The 23019-nt window shown below is 41.2% G+C and overlaps 1 protein-coding gene across 5 annotated transcripts in view; it reads right to left on the bottom strand.

The window, feature by feature from the left end:
• TAF2 (TATA-box binding protein associated factor 2) overlaps window positions 1-23019 on the bottom strand; it is a 90770-nt gene that overhangs the window by 49816 nt on the left and 17935 nt on the right. For all 5 annotated transcript variants that reach the window (XM_040261786.1, XM_040261785.1, XM_040261784.1 and 2 more), the window contains exons 4-14: window positions 20696-20814; window positions 18863-19004; window positions 17249-17480; window positions 14505-14689; window positions 13415-13528; window positions 12166-12265; window positions 10311-10396; window positions 7027-7162; window positions 1235-1389; window positions 469-583; window positions 59-168 (exon numbers count right to left, since the gene is read on the bottom strand). In XM_040261786.1, coding sequence (XP_040117720.1) covers window positions 59-168; window positions 469-583; window positions 1235-1389; window positions 7027-7162; window positions 10311-10396; window positions 12166-12265; window positions 13415-13528; window positions 14505-14689; window positions 17249-17480; window positions 18863-19004; window positions 20696-20814 — 1494 coding nt within the window. The remainder of the gene's footprint in view (window positions 1-58; window positions 169-468; window positions 584-1234; window positions 1390-7026; window positions 7163-10310; window positions 10397-12165; window positions 12266-13414; window positions 13529-14504; window positions 14690-17248; window positions 17481-18862; window positions 19005-20695; window positions 20815-23019) is intronic.

The raw sequence follows: 23019 nt of genomic DNA on the forward strand, positions 1-23019 counted from the left end.
TGTCCTCTATCTAGAAAATCAGATATACACTGGGGTTTTTATCTTGGACAGTGCCTACCTTCTGCTTTTGGAATGGCAAGGTATATCATGTTTAAGGCTGTTTTCTTCAATTTGCAATGTATGATTGAAGGATCCATCTAATTCCTGTACTGTCACTTTAAGTGGTCCCTTTAAAAAGAAACATACTGTTCAAAGACAGTGCTAGGAAAAGGAAAAAAAAAAAAAACCCACCAAATCATGTGTTTTCTTATATGTAAGGAACATTCACTAAGATATTAAGCAACACTGGATAAGATTTGCATGTGGAGACACAGAAGGGAAGCTGGTGCCAGAGGAGGGGAACTGGGAGACTGTTTCCCCGAGACCTCTAAAAGGAGGCCCTCCTTCCCGTCACCCATAGGCCCTTCCTTTATTTAAACTGGGCACAAAGTGGTGCAGAAAGGCCATTTTGGAAAAAAAAAAACTTACCACATATTTCTGGGTTCCAGGAGATGTATAATCTTGTTTTATTTCCAGTTCCAAGACATTTCGCTTTCTATTAAAGGCAAAACTTCCGTAAAATTTTACCACTCCACTCTGGTCTCTGAAGAACTAACTGTAAAGGAATCTTTGCGTACTGGAATAAACACATACTAAACACAATAAATTACTCATCAGGGTAGCAGTAATTTTCAAACACGTTCCCACCAGTTCAAAGCTTGAGAGCGTACTCCACTGTAAACCAGGTGGCGAAGCATTCAAAATTCCCGTAAAAAGTGTTTTCCCAGATTTAAAAAAAGATCCTGAAACATGAAGAAATCAGTTTTTTTGAAAGAAGCAAAACCTCTCTACAGGGTTATTAATATAGAAAGTGCTTTGAAATGAAAAAATGTAACAACCGAAAAGTTCCAAGATACCATGCAGGCTGTGCCAACCCCCAGCCACATCCAGGAGTCACGAGACCACTGTATCTTACAAGTGACCCTACAGGCCTGTCTGGTGGGTATTCACCTCCCAGATCATCAAGCCTACGCTGCACTCACACACTAAAAGGCACTTTAAAGGAAGCTAAACCTTATGGATATAGACGTGTATGGATGTGTGCGCCTCAGTGACTAGTTGGCACCTCAGAGGAAATGATTTACAATTCCTGGTCCCATCTACCATTATTTGCCTCCTTTTATCCCCCAAAGCTCTTCCTTCTTCCCCTTATACAGTCTTCCCTCCTTCGCTCAACTCCTACAGAAAAGGATACACCCACTGCTTTATTAAAGGCTGGATGTCTTTGCCAGAGACGTTTGAGATGGATTTCAAAAATCCAGATGTGGAAACCAACATCTGACTCCACATATGTGACTGGAACTTCTGAGATGAAGCAGTACTAGCCAAACTTAGCAGTTTATTGAAAACCTGTAAGAAAGTACCATTCAGTGTGTCTGTGTACCACAACGCTACATCGTTTTCAATTCTGTGCTATTCCCACTTTGCAATGTGAGGTTATTATAGACAATCATGGAAGACAACAATTTCACATCTTACTTCAAAGACTGTTTTAGTTAAAAACTATGAGCAGTAAAGTATGAGAAGATTTAAACAGCCAGACTACAAAACTATTCTTCTAAACATAACTGAATTTTAATGATGTCCTGGCCAGACAGTGGCACTTGTGTGTTCAGGAACTATAAGAACATACATCTATAATGTACTGTGCCATGAGCTTTAAGAAGTTGAGTATGCCACTCCAAGAGTGGACTGGCTCTTTACAGACCACCTCTCACTTAATATTTTTGTTCTTCAAAGGCAAGGTGAAGGATAGAGGATTCAAGAAACTTAATTTTGAGGCAAATTTAAAATGTTTTTTTCAAAAAGATTACTAAAGAGTTATTTTTCATTTACCTCTAAGAATATCACCAATGGGAAAAAAAATGGTTAAGCATTTATAATACAAGTGGTTTCTATTACCTCAACTAGAACATCTCAACAAGTTCCACTAAAACTTGCTTAAACGTAAGGGAGAACTTAGCAACAGAAAAAATGAACATCTTTTAGATAAATTTGCTTTTTCCTGCTGAAAATATCTCTAAATGGCACTTCATCTTTTACATTCTAAATAATGCCAAACACAAAATCCTAGCATAAGTAGGCTTTACTTTTAACCTCCCATTCTAGTTTTATCTTCATAAAAATCCTGCACTGCATGGGTCAAGCGCCGACACCCACGCTACATCTGGGGAAACACAAGCAGGAAGAACAGGCTAACTGGCACAAAACCAGAAATACAGACAAATGGAACAACACAGAAAGCCCAGAAATAAACCCACGCGCCCATGCTGCTGCTAAGCCGCTTCAGTCGTGTCCGACTCTGTGCGACCCCACAGACGGCAGCCCATCAGGCTCCCCCATCCCTGGGATTCTCCAGGCAAGAGTACTGCAGTGGGGTGCCATTGCCTTCTCCATACACCTATGGGGAGCTTATTTTTGACAAAGGAGGCAAGAATATACAATGGGGCAAAGACAGCCTCTTCAATAAATCTGTTGGGACCTAACAAACACCATGATAGGCTTCAGGGACTAAGGTAGGACTCACGGGAAAAGCTGAGTCATTGCCCAGTAAGGTCATCCCCGTGGATGCCAGGACTTGTCTAATCAGCATACTCCCCGTACGTAACCTGGTTTGAGTTTCAGTTCAGTTCAGTTCAGTTGCTCAGTCGTGTCCAACTCTTTGCAACCCCATGAATCGCAGCACACCAGGCTTCCTTGTCCATCACCAACTCCCAGAGTTCACCCAGACTCATGTCCATTGAGTCCGTGATGCCATCCAGCCATCTCATCCTCGGTCATCCCTTTCTCCTCCTGCCCCCAATCCCTCCCAGCATCAGAGTCTTTTCCAATGACTCAACTCTTCACATGAGGTGGCCAAAGTACTGGAGTTTCAGCTTTAGCATCATTCCTTCCAAAGAAATCCCAGGGCTGATCTCCTTCAGAATGGACTGCTTGGATCTCCTTGCAGTCCAAGGGACTCTCAAGAGTCTTCTCCAACACCACAGTTCAAAAGCATCAATTCTTCGGCACTCAGCTTTCTTCACAGTCGAACTCTCACATCCATACATGACTACTGGAAAAACCATAGCCTTGACTAGACGGACCTTAGTCAGCAAAGTAATGTCTCTGCTTTTGAATATGCTATCTAGGTTGGTCATAACTTTTCTTCCAAGAAGTAAGCGTCTTTTAATTTCATGGCTGCAGTCACCATCTGCAGTGATTTTGGAGCCCCAAAAAATAAAGTCTGACACTGTTTCCACTGTTTCCCCATCTATTTCCCATGAAGTGATGGGACCGGATGCCATGATCTTCGTTTTCTGAATGTTGAGCTTGAAGCCAACTTTTTCACTCTCCTCTTTCACTTTCATCCAGAGGCTTTTTAGTTCCTCTTCACTTTCTGCCATAAGGGTGGTGTCATCTGCATATCTGAGGTGATTGAGATTTCTCCCAGCAATCTTGATTCCAGCTTGTGTTTCTTCCAGTCCAGAGTTTCTCATGATGTACTCTGCATAGAAGTTAAATAAGCAGGGTGACAATATACAGCCTTGACGTACTCCTTTTCCTATTTGGAACCAGTCTGTTGTTCCATGTCCAGTTCTAACTGTTGCTTCCCGACCTGCATACAGATTTCTCAAGAGGCAGGTCAGGTGCTCTGGTATTCCCATCTGTTGAAGAATTTTCCACAGTTTCTTGTGATCCACACAGTCAAAGGCTTTGGCATAGTCAATAAAGCAGAAATAGATGTTTTTCTGGAACTCTCTTGCTTTTTCCACGATCCAACGGATGTTGGCAATTTGATCTCTGGTTCCTCTGCCTTTTCTAAAACCAGCTTGAACAACAGGAAGTTCACGGTTCACGTATTGCTGAAGCCTGTCTTGGAGAATGTTGAGCATTACTTTACTAGTGTGTGAGATGAGTGCGATTGTGCGGTAGTTTGAGCATTCTTTGGCATTGCCTTTCTTTGGGATTGGAATGAAAACTGACCTTTTCCAGTCCTGTGGCTGAGTTTTCCAAATTTGCTGGCATATTGAGTTCAGCACTTTCACAGCATCATCTTTCAGGATTTGAAACAGCTCAACTGGACTTCCATCACCTCCACTAGCTTTGTTCGTAGTGATGCTTTCTAAGGCCCACCTGACTTCACTTTCCAAGATGTCTGACAGAATGTGGTTCACTAGAGAAGGGAATGGCAAGCCACTTCAGTATTCTTGCCTTGAGAACCCCATGAACAGTACGAAAAGGCAAAATGATAGGATACCAAAAGAGGAACTCCCCAGGCCAGTAGGTGCCCAATATGCTACTGGAGATCAGTGGAGTAATAGGCAAATTTGGCCTTGGAATGTGGAACGAAGCAAGGCAAAAACTAATAGAGTTTTGCCAAGAACATGCACTGGTCATAGCAAACACCCTCTTCCAACAACACATGAGAAGACTCTACACATGGACATCACCAGATGGTCAACACCAAAATCAGATTGATTATACTCTTTGCAGTCAAAGATGGAGAAAGCTCTATACAGTCAACAAAAACAAGACCAGGAGCTGACTGTGGCTCAGATCATGAACTCCTTATTGCCAAATTCAGACTCAAATTGAAGAAAGTAGGGAAAACTGTTAGACCATTCAGGTATGACCTAAATCAAATCCCTTATGATTATACAGTGGAAGTGAGAAATAGATGTAAGGGCCTAGATCTGATAGATAGAGTGCCTGATGAACTATGGACAGAGGTTCGTGACCTTGTACAGGAGACACGGATCAAGACCATCCCCAAGGAGAAGAAATGCAAAAAAGCAAAATGGCTGTCTGGGGAGGCCTTACAAATAGCTCTGAGAAGAAGAGAGGCGAAAAGCAAAGGAGAAAAGGAAAGATATAAGCATCTGAATGCAGAGTTCCAGAGAATAGCAAGAAGAGATAAGAAAGCCTTCTTCAGCAATCAATGCAAAGAAATAGAGGAAAACAACAGAATGGGAAAGACTAGAGATCTCTTCAAGAAAATTAAAGATACCAAGGGAACATTTCATGCAAAGATGGGCTCGATAAAGGACAGAAATGGTATGGACGTAACAGAAGCAGAAGATATTAAGAAGAGGTGGCAAGAATACACAGAAGAACGGTACAAAAAAGATCTTCAAGACCCAGATAATCATGATGATGGTTTGAGTTTATCAGGACGTAAAAGACATCCCCCTGCAGCCAATAAGCAATTAGTAAATACCAGGAAACCCCTGCAGCCAATGAAGATTAGTCAATTAGTAAATACTAGGAAACTCCTGCAGCCAATCAGACCTTGCCAACTCCCTGTCTTTGTTCTAAAACCTATAAATACTGCTGTAAATCTGGGCTCGGGGCTCTTGCTCCACTCCACTGTGTTGGATGTGGCGGGAGCCCTAGCTCGAGCTAGAAATAAAACCCCTTCATGCTTTTGCATTGCTGTGGACATCTTATTCTCTCAGTTTTGGGGACTCGGACTCTTGGCGTAACAAAATCGTGCTAGGAAAACTGGACAGCTACATGTAAAAGAATGAAATTAGAACACTTCCTAACACCATACACAAAGATAAACTCAAAATGGATTAAAAACCTAAATGTAAGACCAGAAACTCTAAAACTCTTAGATGAAAACAAAGCAGAACACGGGATGACATAAATCAAAGCAAGATCCTCTATGACCTACCTCCTAGAATAACAGAAATAATAACAAAAGTAAACAAGTGGGACCTGATTAAACTTAAAAGCTTTTGCACAGCAAAGGAAACTATAAGCAAGGAGAAAAGACAACCCTCAGAAGGGGAGAAAATAACAGCAAATGAAACAGCTGACAAAGGATTAATTTCCAAAATATACAAGCAACTCATACAGCTCAATACCAGAAAAACAAACAACCCAATCAAAAAGTGGGAAAAAGACCTAAACAGACATTTCTCCAAAGAAGACATAAAGATAGCTGGCAAACACATGAAGAGATGCTCAACATTGCTCATTATTAGAGAAATGCAAATCAAAACTATAATGAGGTATCACCTCATTCCAGTCAGAATGGCCCTCATCAAAAAGTCTACAAACAATAAATGCTGGAAAGGGTGTGGAGGAAAGGGAACACCCTTGCACAGTTGGTGGGAATGTAAACTGATGCAGCCACTATGGAAGACAGTATGGAGATTCCTTAAAAAACTAGGAATAAAACCACCATACGACCCAGCAATCCCACTCCTAGGCGTACACCCCGAGGAAACCAAAACTGAAAGAGACACGTGTATCCCATTGTTCACTGCAGCACTATTTACAAGAGCTAGAACGTGGAAGCAGCCCCGATGTCCATCGACAGATGGATGGATGAAGAAGTTGTGGTACATACATACAACGGAATATTACTCAGCCATAAAGAGGAACACATTTGAGTGTGTTCTAGTGAGGTGGATGAGCCTAGAACCTATTATACAGAGTGAAGTGAGTCAGAAAGAGAAAGACTGTATTCTAAGACATATATACGGAGTCTTGGAATATAGTACTGGAGAATTTATTTACAGGGCACCAATGAGAAAGAGACACAGAGAATAGACTTATGGACATGGGAGAGGGGAGGAGAGGGTGAGATGCATGGAGAGAGTAACATGGAAACTTACAGTGCCATACGCAAAACAGACAGGCAACGGGAACTTGCTGTGTGGCTCAGGAAACTCAATCAGGGGCTCTGTATCACCCAGAGGGGTGGGATGGGGAGGGGGAGGGAGGGAGGTGCAAGAGGGAGGGGTGTATGTGTACCTATGGCTGATTCATGTGCAGGTTTGACAGAAAACAGCAAAATCTGTAAAGCAATTATCCTTCAATCAGTAAATTAAAAAAAAAAAAAGAACCGTTTACTTACTGGAGAAACAGCTAATTAGTAACTGAATTCCAGCTATAAAGCCAGATGCCCTGACTCCTATTCTACAGAACAGTATTCAGATTCCATGCATACGGAACAGAGCCTTCTTCACAATTACCCAGCTCTTTGACACTCACCTGCAGCATAAACTCCATGCTGATCCTGTTCTCAATCAGCCTCATCACCAGGTGAGCCTTACACTGGAACATGGTGTAGTACTCCCAGGAGAGCGTGTGCGGGTGCTTCACGGAGAAGTGCAGATGGGACGCTGGGCTAAGAGAACAGATTTCTCAGTGTGACAGATCTGAATGGAACAGAGAATGAATCCCATGGCTCCATCAGGACACTAAGTCAAAAACTTCATGGGAATGTCTGAGAAATTTCCTTAGTATGAGACCAATGAAGACTAGGAAACATCTAAAAATAAACTTAACTATAAATAAATTTTCAAGTTTTATGAAAGGACATAAAGAAAAATTTGAATAAATGGAAACATCTCCTAGGCAGGAAGACACCTAGTGTAAATAATTCAATGCTCTCCAAATTAATTCATACAATGCAACTTCAATCAATATCCCCAGGTTAAAGCATACACAAAACCCAGTCAAGATGGATCACATATCTAAAACAAAAACAATGATAAAAGTACTAGAAAAAAATAAAGGAAAAATTTTCTTTTCATAATCTTGCGATGGGAAAAATCTTCATAAGGAAAAATGTAAAATCCACAGGACATAAAGACCAGACTGACCATGTAAAAATGAAAAGTTCTGACATGATGAAGGCAGTTATCAGTAAAAGAGAGGAACAGTCAGCAGAAGGTTTATGACACACATGAAATTCTGAAGTGTTTACACTTTGTTACTATTTCAAATACTGCTACAGTGACGACCTTTTAACACATATGCAGGTACTTTTCTATGGCAAATATCTAGAAGAATAATTCCTATATGATAACAGAAATCAAACAGCTGAATCTAAGAATTACCCATTTTAGAATTTCGATTGGTACCAACAAATTACCCTTCAAAATTACTGTTACCAAATTATTGTCTCACAATCAGTATGTAAGAATAGTCACTGAAAGTGAAAGAAGTGAAAGTGAAGTCGCTTAGTTGTGTCCGACGCTTTGCGACCCCACGGACTGTAGCCCACCAGGCTCTTCCATCCATGGGATTCTCCAGGCAAGAGTAATGGAGCGGGCTGCCATTTCCTTCTCCAGGGGATCTTCCCGACCCAGGGAGTGAACCCGGGTCTCCTGCGTTGCAGGCAGACGCTGTACCATCTGAGCCACCAGGGAGTCATTACACTTCCTTAAAAAATACAGCATATTGAAATTTAAAATATTTGTTAAACTGATATTTGAAAAATTAGCTTTAAACCTCACTTATTACTTCTGAGCTTATGGCCAGCAATATGAAAAAGGTTACATAAACTCCAAGGTATAATCTAACAGTATACACAGCATGCAAACGGAGCAAAGGAAACGCACGCATGGCTTCCCAGGGGGCTCAGCGGTGAAAAGCCCGCCTGCCAGTGCAGGAAGAGTGGGGTCAATCCCTGGTCCCGAAGAGCCCCTGGAGAAGGAAACAGCAACCCACTCCAGGATTCCTGCCTTGGAGAACCCCATGGCGCCTGGTGTGTAGTACGTGGGATCGCAAAGAGTCAGACACAACTAAGCAACTGAGCAACAACAAAAACTAATGTACAGCCCCGAGGACTGCTTGCCAAAACACAGATACGATTAAGTTTCTAAAAAAGAAAAGTATATAGTAATGCGCATAATTAAATTATATTTTGTGACTGCCATATACACATAAAAGCCAAAAAAAAAAAAAAGAGGTCTGGAAGACAACAGACCACATGTATAATCCCAGTTATCACCAAGGAGAGGAAGTGGAAGGAGTCAGACGTGGTAAAAGAGGGCTAAACAAGATCTTTCCTTCTGATTCCACAAGCTTCTAAACTGTGCTGTCTGAATCTCCTCAAAGAGCACGCATTCATCTGCTACTTTTACACACGAATTTTGAAAATCAAACATATAGACAGAACTAAATAAATGGGCAAAACAACGTAAAAACATTCAGTGTAAATAATATTTGCACACAATGGGAAGGCTCTAATTATAGCCAGGAAACTGCCAAATAGCAGGCGGTCAAGAGAACAAAGTGAAAGGAACTAATATTTGATGAGTGCCTGCTATGTTTAAAGCTTTATCTCAAGTAACCCTTATGATTAAGGCAGAACATCACTGTTTGACACATTAAAATATACACACTTAGAAAGGCTATACAATTTTCTTAGCTCACAAAAATCAGTAACTATAAAAATCCAAGTTTCTTTAACTCCAAACTCCTATGCCTTCCCACTGACTTAACCTTGTCTCAGTGACCTTAACCTTGTCTCATGCTTCAACGAAAGAAGACTACTGGCAAACAAATTCCAGTGTCTTAACCTTTGTGGTACTTTTAGACACTTCCGTAGCCTCATTAATCCTACAGACCACAAGAGAAAAACTGCTTTTAAATGCACAGAAAATATACAAGTTTACAAAGAAAATCAATTATAATGAAATACAGCTATCAAAATATTTTTTAAAACTATGACATCACCAACCTAAGTGCTAGTTCACTACTAACAAGCTCTAGCAGTGGTCTACTGTTGCAGTTCTACCGTAACGAGTGTAAAACATGTCTCAAGATATCTGCTAACAATTAAAATGTGATAGGAAGACATTCATGATTTCTACATTGGCAAAGTCACAGCACTGTCTGTTACCTACGTTTATAATTAAAGGAAACATAAAATTTCAGTTAATAGTTAAAACACAGAAAAAACTTCCCATCCAGTTCAGTTCATATTCCGTTAGTGACTTTATGGATCCTAGGACAAATAAGAATTCCTGCTGGCACCATTACGTTGCTATGAATGGCCATTTCCTTTACAGTGACTTAAGAAACAGAAAAAAGAGAAGGAAATAAAAGGGAAGAGTAAATAAGTGTCTACATAGTTGGCCATTTACATAAACAGGTATAGGTAGGCTGTGTTGATGATGAAACCATCTACTTAGACTTAAAAAATTACTCAGTGATACATAAGCAAAATACTTGTTCCATTTTTTTTAAATTTCTATGACAACAGCATGATGTATTAATATTAGCATTAGGAAATTAACATGAAAAAGAAAAAACCACTGTTTTTTAAAGTTCTTTTTTTAATGTAAAGGTTTTTTTAATGTTTAAACCCATCTACAGCCGCCACATGCAGCAGTAACGAAAGGAGGGATCAGAGAGTCACCAGGACCTGTGGTCTCAGGATAGACTACTTCTGTGGCCTGTATGGGCCTCATTACACACAAGTGATTCTAAGATTCATCTCACAAAGCAAGGTTTGCAATATCATCTCTGAACAATAAACATACTTATCCTTCTCTTTTCCTCCACCAAATATGGGATGTAATAAAACTCCACCAGTTTTTAGTTCATACGCCACTATTTTGTCCAGCTCCTAAGGATGTAAAAACAGAGGCCAATGAAAATTATTTTCCATATTAAACTTGAGACCTAAACTGTGATTTCTAATTTCCTGGAATCAGAACGTAATTTCCGAAAGTAAATGAACTATATCTGGAGAGTAGTTGTGTTCTCATAAACGAAGCAGACTGCACAGCTGGCTGAGACGGAGCCACACAGCCGTCTCTCCTGTGGGACTGCGGGGCGGCCGGCAACCCAGCCACGTTTCCTAGTGGCTCTTCCCAACCTCTCTGACCTGTTCTCCAAGTTTCTCCTTTCCTTCTCTGTATTTTGCTTCTGGTGGAGGATTTAAGCAAGTAAAAACAAATAAGGATAAAATTATCCCAGGAATCTATTATTTTAAAACTCTACCTTCTCTAACATGACACAGGTCAAAATGAAAAAAAAAAAAAGTTTCAGTGGAAAAAAGAGACACCGTAACTGTGCTGCAACTCTGCCACTGGTTCAGAGAGCACTCAAGCAGGACAGAGAAGGGGCAAACACCAGTGGAGCAGCCAAGGCCCGGTCTGGAGCCCGGCGTGGCTCACGGGCTGTGCAGCCTTAGCCAAGCAGCTCCGCTGTGTCTGTTTCCTTCTCTGTCAAACACAAATAATGACAGAGTAGTTAGGAGTTTAAGACGGTGATTATTTATAAAATGTTTGTAACAGTATCTGGAATACCATAAATGCTGTATATCACATTTCCCCGTTGGTTAATAGGTTTTGAACTCAAAAACAGACTTGTCCAGTTGTAGATATATGGATTGTTTCCTAATTCTCAGTGTTTGAAATTTTTTACAATTAGTTTTTAACTTACTTGACATTAGGTTTAGATGACCAAGGTATATAAAATGAGAAAAGAGGGAGAATAAAAAGGGCCCATCTAACGAGGCTATTAAAGGCTAAACTTTTTCCAACCGAGAAGGGAGGAGATAAAGAGGATAATAAACCACATGTGAACAGAATGGGCTGGGCAAAATACAATCGGTTTTTTTCTGTTTGGCCAAAATCTTTAAATAATGGGAATAGATGGGAAAATGACAGAACGTCAATGTTTTGCAGGACTGGGCCACACACAGTGTGCACTTCCTGCGACCCAGGTGCTGTGCACACTGCGTACAGGACGCCTCCAGTGCCCGCCTGAAGTGCAGATGCTGCCACTACTCACTCTCCCGATACAAGAGGCTTGGCAAAGCAGCCCACGTCATAAAGCTTGGGAGTGAATAAAAGCAAAGTGAACAGAAAACTGGCTCCAGAATCTGGCTTCTAAGTCTAAACAAATTCAGAAAGCACGGCTCCTCTGTCCATGGAATCTTCCAGGCAAGGATGCTGGAGTGGGTTGCCATTTTCTACTTCAGGGGATCTTCCTGACGCCCCAGGGACTGAACCTGCATCGCTTGGGTCTCCTGCACTGGCAAGAGGATTCTTCACCCCTAGCACCACTTAGGAAGCCCTGAGAAATTAATGCCACAGGATTACATTAAAAATAATTACTGTGAGGAGCAGGAATATATCTAATAGCTGAATTGATGTTTAAGGAGCTTAAATATTCTCATTCTTAGCAAAAGTCTTTGGAGGCCAACAATGGCAACAGAAACTAGATAAAACAGATAAGTCTCTATAAAATGATTCTTTTTTCGGAAAAAATCAGGGGCTTTCAGTTAACAGTAACTATTTTATAGTTACTAAAAATAAAGGAAAATCTGGAGAACATGAGCACGTCTCATTGACTTCTACGTAGATAAATAGATCCAGCTGCTCTTACCTCTTTAATCCAGTGGCGGTATTCATTAACACCAAAAGTTTTTTTCATCCAGAGACCATAAATATAACCGGAAATTCCTTTCAATACCCATTCATCAGACCTAAGCAAAAAGCCAAATAACAATATATTATTTATTTTAATATAAATAAAATATAAGTTTTATTATTTTAATAATAAGAATTCTTCAGATGAGGCCAAAGAGGGTAACAGAGCAAGCATAGCAAGTACTTCTCTACCTGTTTAAAGAAGGTAGAAGTCCTGAAACTGTTTGGTGCCCACTCCCTCTGGCCGCCCCTTTCGAGTCTTGGGGCTCCTGCTCTGGGCTCCCTCTGGCAGAGCTCCTCCCCTAGGCCCACCCACACTGCCTGCTTCTGAGGAGCCACGGGCACACAGCCAGGACCACACGGCTCAGCTCTGCAACGCCCACACTCTAGCCCTGCCAGCCCCGTGCATGATTACAGCAGCACCCTGAGACCTGAAGTTTAATCACTTATTTCTTAGTTTCTTAAGAGGAAAGACAATGATACCATTCATTCAGGCATATATTCATGTTTATCTATTCATTCATTCAAACATTCTCTCTACATGTTCCAGAGACTATTCTTCAGTGAAACTACGTGTCTTAGGAAATTATCACTTAAGAGGCCTTACCCTCTGTCCTTCACCCTCCAGAAAGAAAAAACAAAAAGAAATCAAGACTTACATACTATCAATATATGTTATAGTCGTAGGTTATAATCTTAAGGAAATTTTGTCTGTTTCTTCAAATTTACCTCAGGTTAATCAGAAAGAAAACAAAAAGTATTTTATTTCTCACATTTTTCAAGTAAATTAGTTCAAAACCAGGCACTAACAGGAAACCCCTACAGCACTATCAGCACTGAGGAGGATCACTGCTTCACCTTAAGTAACAGCAAGTGCACTGAAAGCTGGCACCAGAATCCTAACCACAGTTCTCTGCACACTCAAGTCCTTGTATCCACAGTATTTATTCCATTCTTTAAGGAACTGCTACTATCAAAATTCTTACCTTATTGAAAATTACAGAACTGATTATACTGACATATTGAGGAAATGGCAAAAAATTTAGGATAAAATTTATACTCATTATTTTTCTTTAAACATATACAGAATAGTGTCTGTTAATTATCTGCAGTTAGAACGAAGTTCAACTTACACTGCAGGAAAAGAAAATAAAAATAAACTTTTCTTATTCTTCTCAGGAGTTGTAAACTTTGAAATTACTCACCAAGACATTCTGGATATGAAACATCCAAAAAACTGCTGGGCCAAAGACTGGGCTAAACACCTTCTGGTCAAAGGTGTCTCATCTATAATCATAGCACTGTGCAGCAGATTCGTGCTGGAATTTCAAAGAGCAGACAGCTGGTTATAACCAAGAAATAAATACCTATTCAATCAAAATACAATAATCACACTTTTAAAATGATGGGATTCAACTAAGATAGAGAAAAAACAGAATACTCTCCCCAACAGCTTTTACAGCTTTTCAAATTTTAGCTGAAATCCATGTTTTAGTAACTTTTGTTTAAAGTAAGGGCTGTAATGTTTCCCACCAATTTCCGTGAAAAATATAGATATTCTTTTGGGGGGCTAGGCAGTTGTAGCAGCAATCAGAAATTGATATGTTCATCAGAGACTAGTCATTTTCTGAGGGGGGTCTTCTAATTTCAAAAATCTTTTCCTAATAATACTATTAACTTTTTGTCCTATAATATTTACTTTCAAATACACTGACCCATCAGATCTTCTAACCACTCTGAAGAATGCAGGAACACTACTATTATGTCCATTTTACAGAAGAGAAAATGGACACACACAAAAAAATTACTGATCCTGAGACATAAAACTTCCAAATTGGGAACTTTTCAAGGAATAAAATAAGGGAGGGAGATAAAGTGGGTAAGAGAAAAAAAGAAAATAAAGTTTTTTCCTCCTCAGTTTTTTTTCACGTACAAATTTCTGATGATATTAGTAAATTTTTATATGGTGCTAGGACAAAAACTCCCCTAAATATCCATATAGTCCTTTGTATATTTAAGTGCATAAGCAGAAGAGAGACTAAAACAAACACATAAACTATTAGCAGTAGATAATTCTGGATAAAGATATTGACTCTTTTGGGCTATTTTGAAATTTTCTTTATTTCAATTTCTTTATTTTCTACATTTAAAAATTTAAAAAACACAGAATTTCTACAAAGCCAGTCATAGCTAAATTGAAGGGAAAAAGTTCAAAATGCATCTTAAAAATGATCACAAAATAAATAACCTTCCCATCATGAACCTAATTTAGTCATTTCAAATTTGGATACAGACCTAAAAATGCTCATGGAAGCATAAGCAGCCACTTCAACATAAGCTTCATCAATGAATACCGTCTTAAAACAGGAATATGGGTATCGACATGTAAGAATTTCTTCATAAAATTCAAAAACTTCATGAAGATATGATGTGGTATGTTTAAGCAATGGCAGAAGTTGAGGTAAACAAAAATGAGTAACCTGAAAACAAAAAGCAGGGAAGATCATTAAATAAGAGTTAACTTACATCTTAAATTTCCTAAATATCTCAATTATAAATGAAGCCACATTAAGTCCCTCCCCCTCCCTCATTTTTACAACAAATCCATGGCACTGAGATAAAACACTGGTAGGAAATTAGTGACTACTATTATTATGTTTATGAAACATTCAATGCATCAGAATTAAATTCATGATAGATTTTATGTCTATGAAATGCTTAGGTTAGATCCAATGAAAATATAACTTTGGTTACAAATTAAAAGTTTCTTCTACATATGCATACAAAACAAAAATAATCTAAACTTCCGAGACTTCCTATAAACCCGCCTTTTACTCATAAATCTGACCTAGGGAATGCTGCCCGTCACGGTACCATCGTCTGTAATCAGAAGCTGACTGTCTCCAGCACACACAGAACAACCTGAAGGCTTCGGGGAAGGCTGACTGGCAGTGAGGAGAGAAGGGATGCAGGCCACAGAAACAGCCATTCGGACTCTCTCCCACTGCGTCCCACTCTGGACACAAACACTCATACATCACATACCGTCTCACTGTCCCTTATTACGACTCTGTGCCATAAGAATAACATCAAAAATGACATCATCACGCTGAGCAGCGGGCTCCCCAGGTGGCTCAGTGGTAAAGAATGCCTGCCAATGCAGGAGACGGGGGTTTGATCCCTGGATCAGAAAGATCCCCTGGAGGAGGGCATGGCAACCCACTCCAGAATTCTCACCAAGTGACTCCCATGGACAGAGGAGCCTGGTGGGCTACAGACCATGGGGTTGCAAACAATTGGAAAAGACTGAGCAACTGAGCACTCTGACCAAAATGATCCAGAAAGGTTTTATGAAGAAGACTAAATCTGAGCTAATCTTTCTGAACTGGACAAAAGTTTGACAGGTAGAGACAGAAAAAGAGGACATTGCAAATGGAGTCAAAGACAGGAAAAAATACGGTTTGGTTGGAAAAAATATAAGTAAACTATGTTGACCAAACATAAATAGAAAAGAAATTAGGAAAAAGCTAGAAAGGACTGCTGCTGCTGCTGCTGCTGCTAAGTCACTTCAGTCGTGTCCGACTCTGTGCAACCCCATAGACAGCAGCCCACCAGGCTCCCCCGTCCCTGGGATTCTCCAGGCAAGAACATTGGAGTGGGTTACCATTTCCTTCTCCAATGCATGAAAGTGAAAAGTCAAAGTGAAGTCGCTCAGTCATATCCAACTCTTAGCGACCCCATGGACTGCAGCCTACCAGGCTCCTCTGTCCATGGGATTCTTCAGGCAAGAGTACTGGAGTGAGATGCCATTGCCTTCTCCCTAGAAAGGACTATTAGGGTCAAATTCTAGATGCTCTTGAAAGCCATGCTAAAGAGATCTGATGACTGCAGGATGTGGAGGCAAGGAAAGCTTTTAACATACAATAAAAAACTACTCTTATAGCAACATTATGAAAGAACAGATTAGAGACTGCCATAAGTGGAGGGTGAGCAAGTGTGGATCACTAGTGCTCAGGGCCCAACTGCACTGCGATGAGCACTCTTACTGGTACACGAACAAAAAAGAAAATACTATTCACCAATAAAAGGCTCACTTTTAAACAAAACTACATGATAGCAAACCTACTGGTAATACAAGAGAAACTTTGAGAGAAAAAGACTAAGTCACAGGCTATAAGTATTAAAGAAAAATATTTCTTGACTGACATTTACGTTTCTCCCATCCGATGGCTCAGTCAGAAACCAAAAATCCTTCCAAAATACGAACCAGGTACTAATCAAATTTTTATTTTAAAGTTGATCATTTACCAAAAAATAGTAAAATTCACTGCATCTTATCAGTGAATACATGTTTAAGAGTCATTGTTAAGACAGCAAAAGCAAACCATTCATAAGTATCTTGAATAATTTTCCATGAGTGATTTTATAAACCTTGTCAATTAAGGGATTCATTCAAATGTTACTTTAAACCTACACAGAGACTATGAGGGTCAATAACCAATGAATCACTTTATATGCAAGAGAAACGTGATGCTTAAGGAGGCCTAACAGCACGACAGGGCTTATCAACTGGTCCCTGATTTACGATCAGACATGCGGAGGGAACTGGAGGAAACCTCAGTGAGCTCACTGACTCGGGGTCCAATCCTGCTTGCCTTAACCTTTCTTTTCCCTCTACATATGCTGAACTTAGAATAAATCTTGCTTTTTAATTCTGAAACTGCAATATTTCAGGTTCTGGAGAGGGAACTAGAACATTCATAAACTCAAAGTAGTTCTATAACAGAATCAGTTATAGAAATCGACCAATACTCTAACTAAGTTACTTGAAGCTCTTTTGGAACACTAAGCCCTCTGACGAAAAAAATACGAAAATTTAAAGAGTTTATATCATTACACATTTCAAATTAAAAAACCTTCTCTCTAGTGAGAGTTCTCATAGCTGAAAAAAGAATTAAGAAAAACTTGGTATTTTATTCATATTCTCCCAATCAGGCTTGAAAGAGTAGGAGAGGAGGGAGCAAGAAGCCACAGTTTACCTCGTGCATATATGGATCTACGAGGATTTCAAAAGGTCCAATGGCCAAGGAGATGTTCGATGCAGATGTTGGGATGGTAAGCGTGTAGTGGAAGGTCTTCTTCCTCATGTCATGGGTATACACGGTCTCCACCAAATCTCCGTTAGAAACCGCCACCATGGCAGCATCCACTGTAAACTCTAATTTCCACGTACATAACTCAGAGTATGAATCGACACATGGGAACCAAAATCTAGAAAAAAGATCAACAGAAAATGTTGAAAATGGAAACTACACTGTTCCTCCCACATAGAAGTTATTTTAACATTTACAGAATTCCTTCCAAAAACTTTCTTTTAGATCTCTGCACACTAATGCTTTCTACTGAGCAACCTGAAAAAATGTGATTAACGATACAGCCCTGTCTCCAAACATTACTTGGCAATATTAATAAAATATATCATGTGGTACCTCCAGTTTAAACCCTGAAAAGAAGTAACCAAGTCTGAGTTTCTGATTTTTTAATTAAAAATAATTTTTACTTGTATATTCAGTTTTTATGTAGCATTCATTTTTAGGAACGAAAAATGCTTACAATAAAGTTTTAAAAAATACAATATTCAGAATCCATTCCATACATCAGGAAACTGCTTCTCTGGAATATGTGATGCACTGTATAAATTCAAACAGCGCTGATAAAGCCAGACATTAAATTTCTAGTCAATGTTCTACTCAGATCAGGTTTTACTGTGTACCAGGGTCTATACTTGGTACTGAAATACAAAGAAGGATAAGACAATATCCTTGGCTTGGAGGAGTTAATAGTCTGAAGAGAAAACAAAGAGAATACTTCAGTCACGTGGTTAACTACAGAGCTACGAGACTGAACTGCAGTGACATGGAACAATACAGGTACATCTCACCACCACAGCTCTCCAAGAAAGGCAGATAGACAGAGCACGATACATATGCTTCCCTTAATAAAGTTCAAAACTAGCTGCAGCTAATCTATGGCACTTTGGAGCTCAGGATGGAGGTTACTCCTCAGGCTATCAGGAGAAGTAGTGAGTGGAAGTGGGTAGACACGGTGACCCTGCAACGCTGATAATGCTGCCGTTCTTTTTCTCGACGTGTGAATTACAGGAATCTGTTCACTTTGAAAAGGTACCAAGCTTTCTATTTACAATTCACTAATTTTCCGTATGCTGTTTTTACTTCAACACAAAAGTTTAAAGAGTAAAAGAACAGCGAAGGCTTCAGAAGAGCAGCCTGAAGAGGAGCCCGGGGAGGACAGTGAGAGGGAGGAGCCAGGGGGCAGATCCAGCAGGGGGCACGGCTGGGCCCAGGGGCAGGACCCAGCAGGGGAGCAGGGCTGGGCCCAGGGCTGAGGAGGAGCCCGGGGCAGGACCCAGCAGGGGAGCAGGGCTGGGCCCAGGGGTAGGACCCAGCAGGGAGAGCGGCTGCCGCCCAGGGCTGAGGAGGAGCCCGGGGCAGGGTCCAGCAGGGGGCGCGGCTGGGCCCAGGCCCGCACCCCACGTCTGGCAAGGAGCACCCGTACTGCATGTACACACATACAGAGAGAAACACAGCTGAGAACATGCAGTCAGCGGTGATGCCTAAGAACACGCACTCTACCTTGTGGAGTTCTGATACCCACAAGAGAACACATGAGCACCTCTCTCTGCCATGCTTCCCTCTACACTGGGTACCACGAAATGCAGACCTCCTTTTGGCTGATCCAAAGAAAAATTGATGTGTATCTTTAGGACCTTTAACTCTGCAACAAATAAGCACAGACACAGACATATAAGTACATATCAGGTAACAGTGGTCGACGTAATAGGGGTAAAGACTAATACGGAACATGAAGTGGGAACCAAAGGCTGAGTGTGACCTAGAAACACCACACTGTCTAACCCAGTGCAGGCGGTTACCATCTCTCTGCCTACAGGAGCTCGGCAACCTGCTTCTCCTGGTGTCCTCAGTGCAAGCGGGAAGGCGCTCAGGCCTGTCCAACTCTGTGCAACCCCAGGGACTACAGTCCACGGAATTCTCCAGGGCAGAATCCTGGAGTAGGTGGCCTTTCCCTGCTCCAGGGGATCTTTCCAACCCAGGGACTGAAGCCAGGTCTCCCACATTGCAGGCGGGTTCTTCACCAGCTGAGCCCCCAGGGATTGGTGTCCTTATCTCCACTCCATTCTAGTTGCTACTAGCTGTGGGCTCTCAAAACAGATCATACCATATTCTCCTCTCAACATTTCTGACAGTGCTATACCGCCAAAAGAAAAAAGTTCAAAACTACCACCTAGGACACTTACAGTCTTCCAGACCCCATTCAAAACTGACTTTTCAAGTCTGTTCACTTACTACGCTCCCACAAATCCTGCTTGTGACTCTGAGGAGTAGGAGCAGGGCGTGGAGGAGGTGGGAAGGGTCACCCAAGAACTGACATCATGCAGCATTATTCATTCTGCTTTACTTCTAGGCAATAGATCTGCACTGCACTCCCAAGACTGGGCTTCCTAGGTGGCTCAGCGGTAAAGAATCTGCCTGCCAGGGCAGGAGACGCAGAAGACTCGGGTTCAGTCCTTGGGTCTGGAAGATCCCCTGGAGGAGGAAACAGGCAACTCACTCCAGTACTCTTGCTTTGAAAGTCCCATGGACAGAGGAGCCTGGTGGGCCTCCGTCCATGGGTTGTAAAAAGTCAGACACAACTGAACACACACACACACATAGCCATCATTCACAAGATTAAAAAAAATGTTTAATTTCCCCCAGACCATGACAACAATATGGACTTTTTCAAATCCCTGAAAATACAATGACGACCTTCCATGCCTTTCCCCTAAATTAGGCAATATCTCTAAAAAATAAACTCCTCTACCACACACACACAAACTATCCAAAAAAAGCAAAAACAAAACAAAGTACTTTACTTCCTTATTTTGATTAATTTTATACAACAAAATAAAGGTAGGCAGAAATGTATAATAATTAAAACAGCTGTAACTTTATACAGGAAAAGAAAGAATTAAAAATAATAAAAGTGTGCAGAGTGGGTGCTAGAAACCCCAGGTTCTAGCCTTGGCTCCTCTCCTTATCAGTCACATTTAGCAGGTCACTTACTCTCTTTAGACTTCAGATTGCTCTTCTGCGAAAGGAAGAAACTGACTAAGATGATTTTTTAGGATCCTTCCTCTTACAAAACTCTGTAATTCTAAACTGACTTAATATCATATGGGTTCTCTTCCATTTGTTTTTTTAAAATAACTTTCACTTTAAAAACTACATTGAAATGAGTTGCTTTTTGTCACAGCACTTAGCCAGTTATCTTTAAGAAAAGAAAGCTTCCAACTCCTGTGTATCTCAGCTGATTGTAACTTAAATACCATAAACTTTCATGAAAAGCTCTTAGTTACTGAATCCAGCATGATCTAACTGTACCGTCAAATGTTCTGGACACTTTACCATCGACATGTTTCCACAGCTCTGACGGAACCTTAATGCACAGCTCCCCATTCCCTGCATCAGGATCCACAGCGCTCACCGCAGCCGCGTAAGCGTTGGAGAAGTAATTGAGATTTCTCCTGGGGAGAGGGGAAAGAAGAGAGAAAGCCAGGCTTAACAATAAGACACACATTTCACCAAATGTTTTCTTAAATACTTGGCACCACTTGTTTGTAAGCATTATATCATCTTCCATAAATCACAGGAATGCTTTTGAGCCAAGTTAACTGTAGATTTATTGCCCAAGACAAAAACTTTTGCAAGAAGGCCAAACCAGTCAATCCTAAAGGAAATCAACCCTGAATAGTCACTGAAAGGACTGATGCTAAAGCTCCAACACTTTGGCCACCTGATGCAAAGAGCTGACTCATTTGAAAAGACTCTGGTGCTGAGAAAGATTGTGGGCAGGAGTAGAAGGGGACGACAGAGGAAGAGATGGTTGGATGGTATCACCGACTCGACGGTCATGAGTTTGAGTAAGCTCCAGGAGTTGGTGATGGACAGGGAGGCCTGGATGCTGCAGTCCATGGGGTGGCAAAGAGTCGGACAACAACAACAAACACAGTGGCACATACAGTCTGTTAATTGAGTCTTATTCACTGATGCTATGTGTTTATTACAACTCTCACACCCTTCATTAATCTTAGAATACCAAAGCCACTACAATTTCCTGATACAAATGTAAAGAATACAAGTAGAATTGAAAAAATAATTGTTATCTATCCGGCAAAAATGTGAATGGATTCAACAAGCTTTATAATCTGACAGAAATTCAAGATGTTTAAAATGAGTCAGGATTTATTCCTCAAAATATAACACTGCTCCTCCTCACTCCACAGTGCACGACAATGTAAGCTCTATGAAGGAGGGAACATTCGTGTGGTTCACTGTTACGACCCCTAAATGCCAGGGGACTTTCAATAGGCAGGCTTAGTAGCTCAGCCGCGTCCCACTCTTTGCAACTCCACAGCCCACCAGGCTCCTCTGTCCATGGGATTCTCCAGACTAGAATAACTCGAGTGGGTTGCCATGCCCTCCTCCAGGGGGTCTTCCCGACCCAGGGGTCAAACCCACGTCTTCTGCACTGCAGGTGGATTCTTTCCCACTGAGCCACCTGTTCACTGGGTACTTGGCCTTACTTCCCACTGGATGAAAGCCACAAACAGAAGACTTATGGAAATATGAAAACCCTGTTCTCATCTGATTTTCTAATTTTTTTCCATAAAGTAACCCATATACATGTACATTCCCACACACACAAATCACATTTCCTCACTGCAATCGGTGAGAGGAACACAGAGGAAATGGGACAACGGGTAAGCAACGGCAAGAGCAAGGAAGCAAGATCAGACATGACCGTGGGAGACACCCTGCTGTGACCTGCACGCCAGTCATGGCGCCCCGAGATGAATCCACCAAGTACAGTCGGGGACACTTCACTAACTGAACAAAGCTTTAACCTGGTTAAAAGGCAAGTTTCATGTACTCTGCAGAATGACTGTAGGAAAATAAACCAGAAGAGCCACTAAAGAAAGCATTACACACCCTCAACACGGCAGCGTCCACTCCTCCCGCGCCTGCAGCTCTCCACTAACCAGGAAGGACGCCACACCGACCACGGCTGTCCAGCTCCGGAGCACAAGGCTCTGAAAGGAGGTGAGCCGACTTCTCGGGACTTTTAACACTGCCTTTCTGTTAGATAGATAAGTGAAATCATGGGCATAGAAACTCCAGGACCAGCTTTTCCCTTTTAATTGTCATACAGTAAAAGTAACTCTCTCCCTTTGGTGTGTAATTCTGTGAATGTCAGTGTGTGTAGCCACTACCACGAGTGGGATACAGGACAGCTCTGCCATCCCCCAGAGTCCCCTGTGCCACACACATGGAATCCTAAGGGTGTATTTTGAAGCTGGCTCTCATCTCACTCAGTATGTCTTTGAAATGCATCTAAGGTGTACACGTACCAATAGTCTGTCCCTTATTATAATGAACCGTATTCCACTGTAGAGACTGTACCACAGATTGTTTATTGTTTATTTACTCATCCACTGAAAGACAGCTGGGTTCTTTCCAGCTTTTGGCTATTAGGAATAAAACTGCTACAAACAACTGTGTACCAGTTTTTATGTGAATTTAATTTTCATTTCTGCGGTACAAACAGGCAAGTGTGGGAACCGTGCTGTGTCCCCGTCGGCGGCACAACACAATGCCAGGGGCTCTGCATCCTCACGGGGACCTAGTCACCACACCCGGCCCGTCCAGGACCAGTCACCACACCCGGCCCG

This window comes from Oryx dammah, unplaced genomic scaffold, assembly GCF_014754425.2.
Source record: "Oryx dammah isolate SB20612 unplaced genomic scaffold, SCBI_Odam_1.1 HiC_scaffold_19, whole genome shotgun sequence".
NCBI lineage: Eukaryota > Metazoa > Chordata > Mammalia > Artiodactyla > Bovidae > Oryx > Oryx dammah.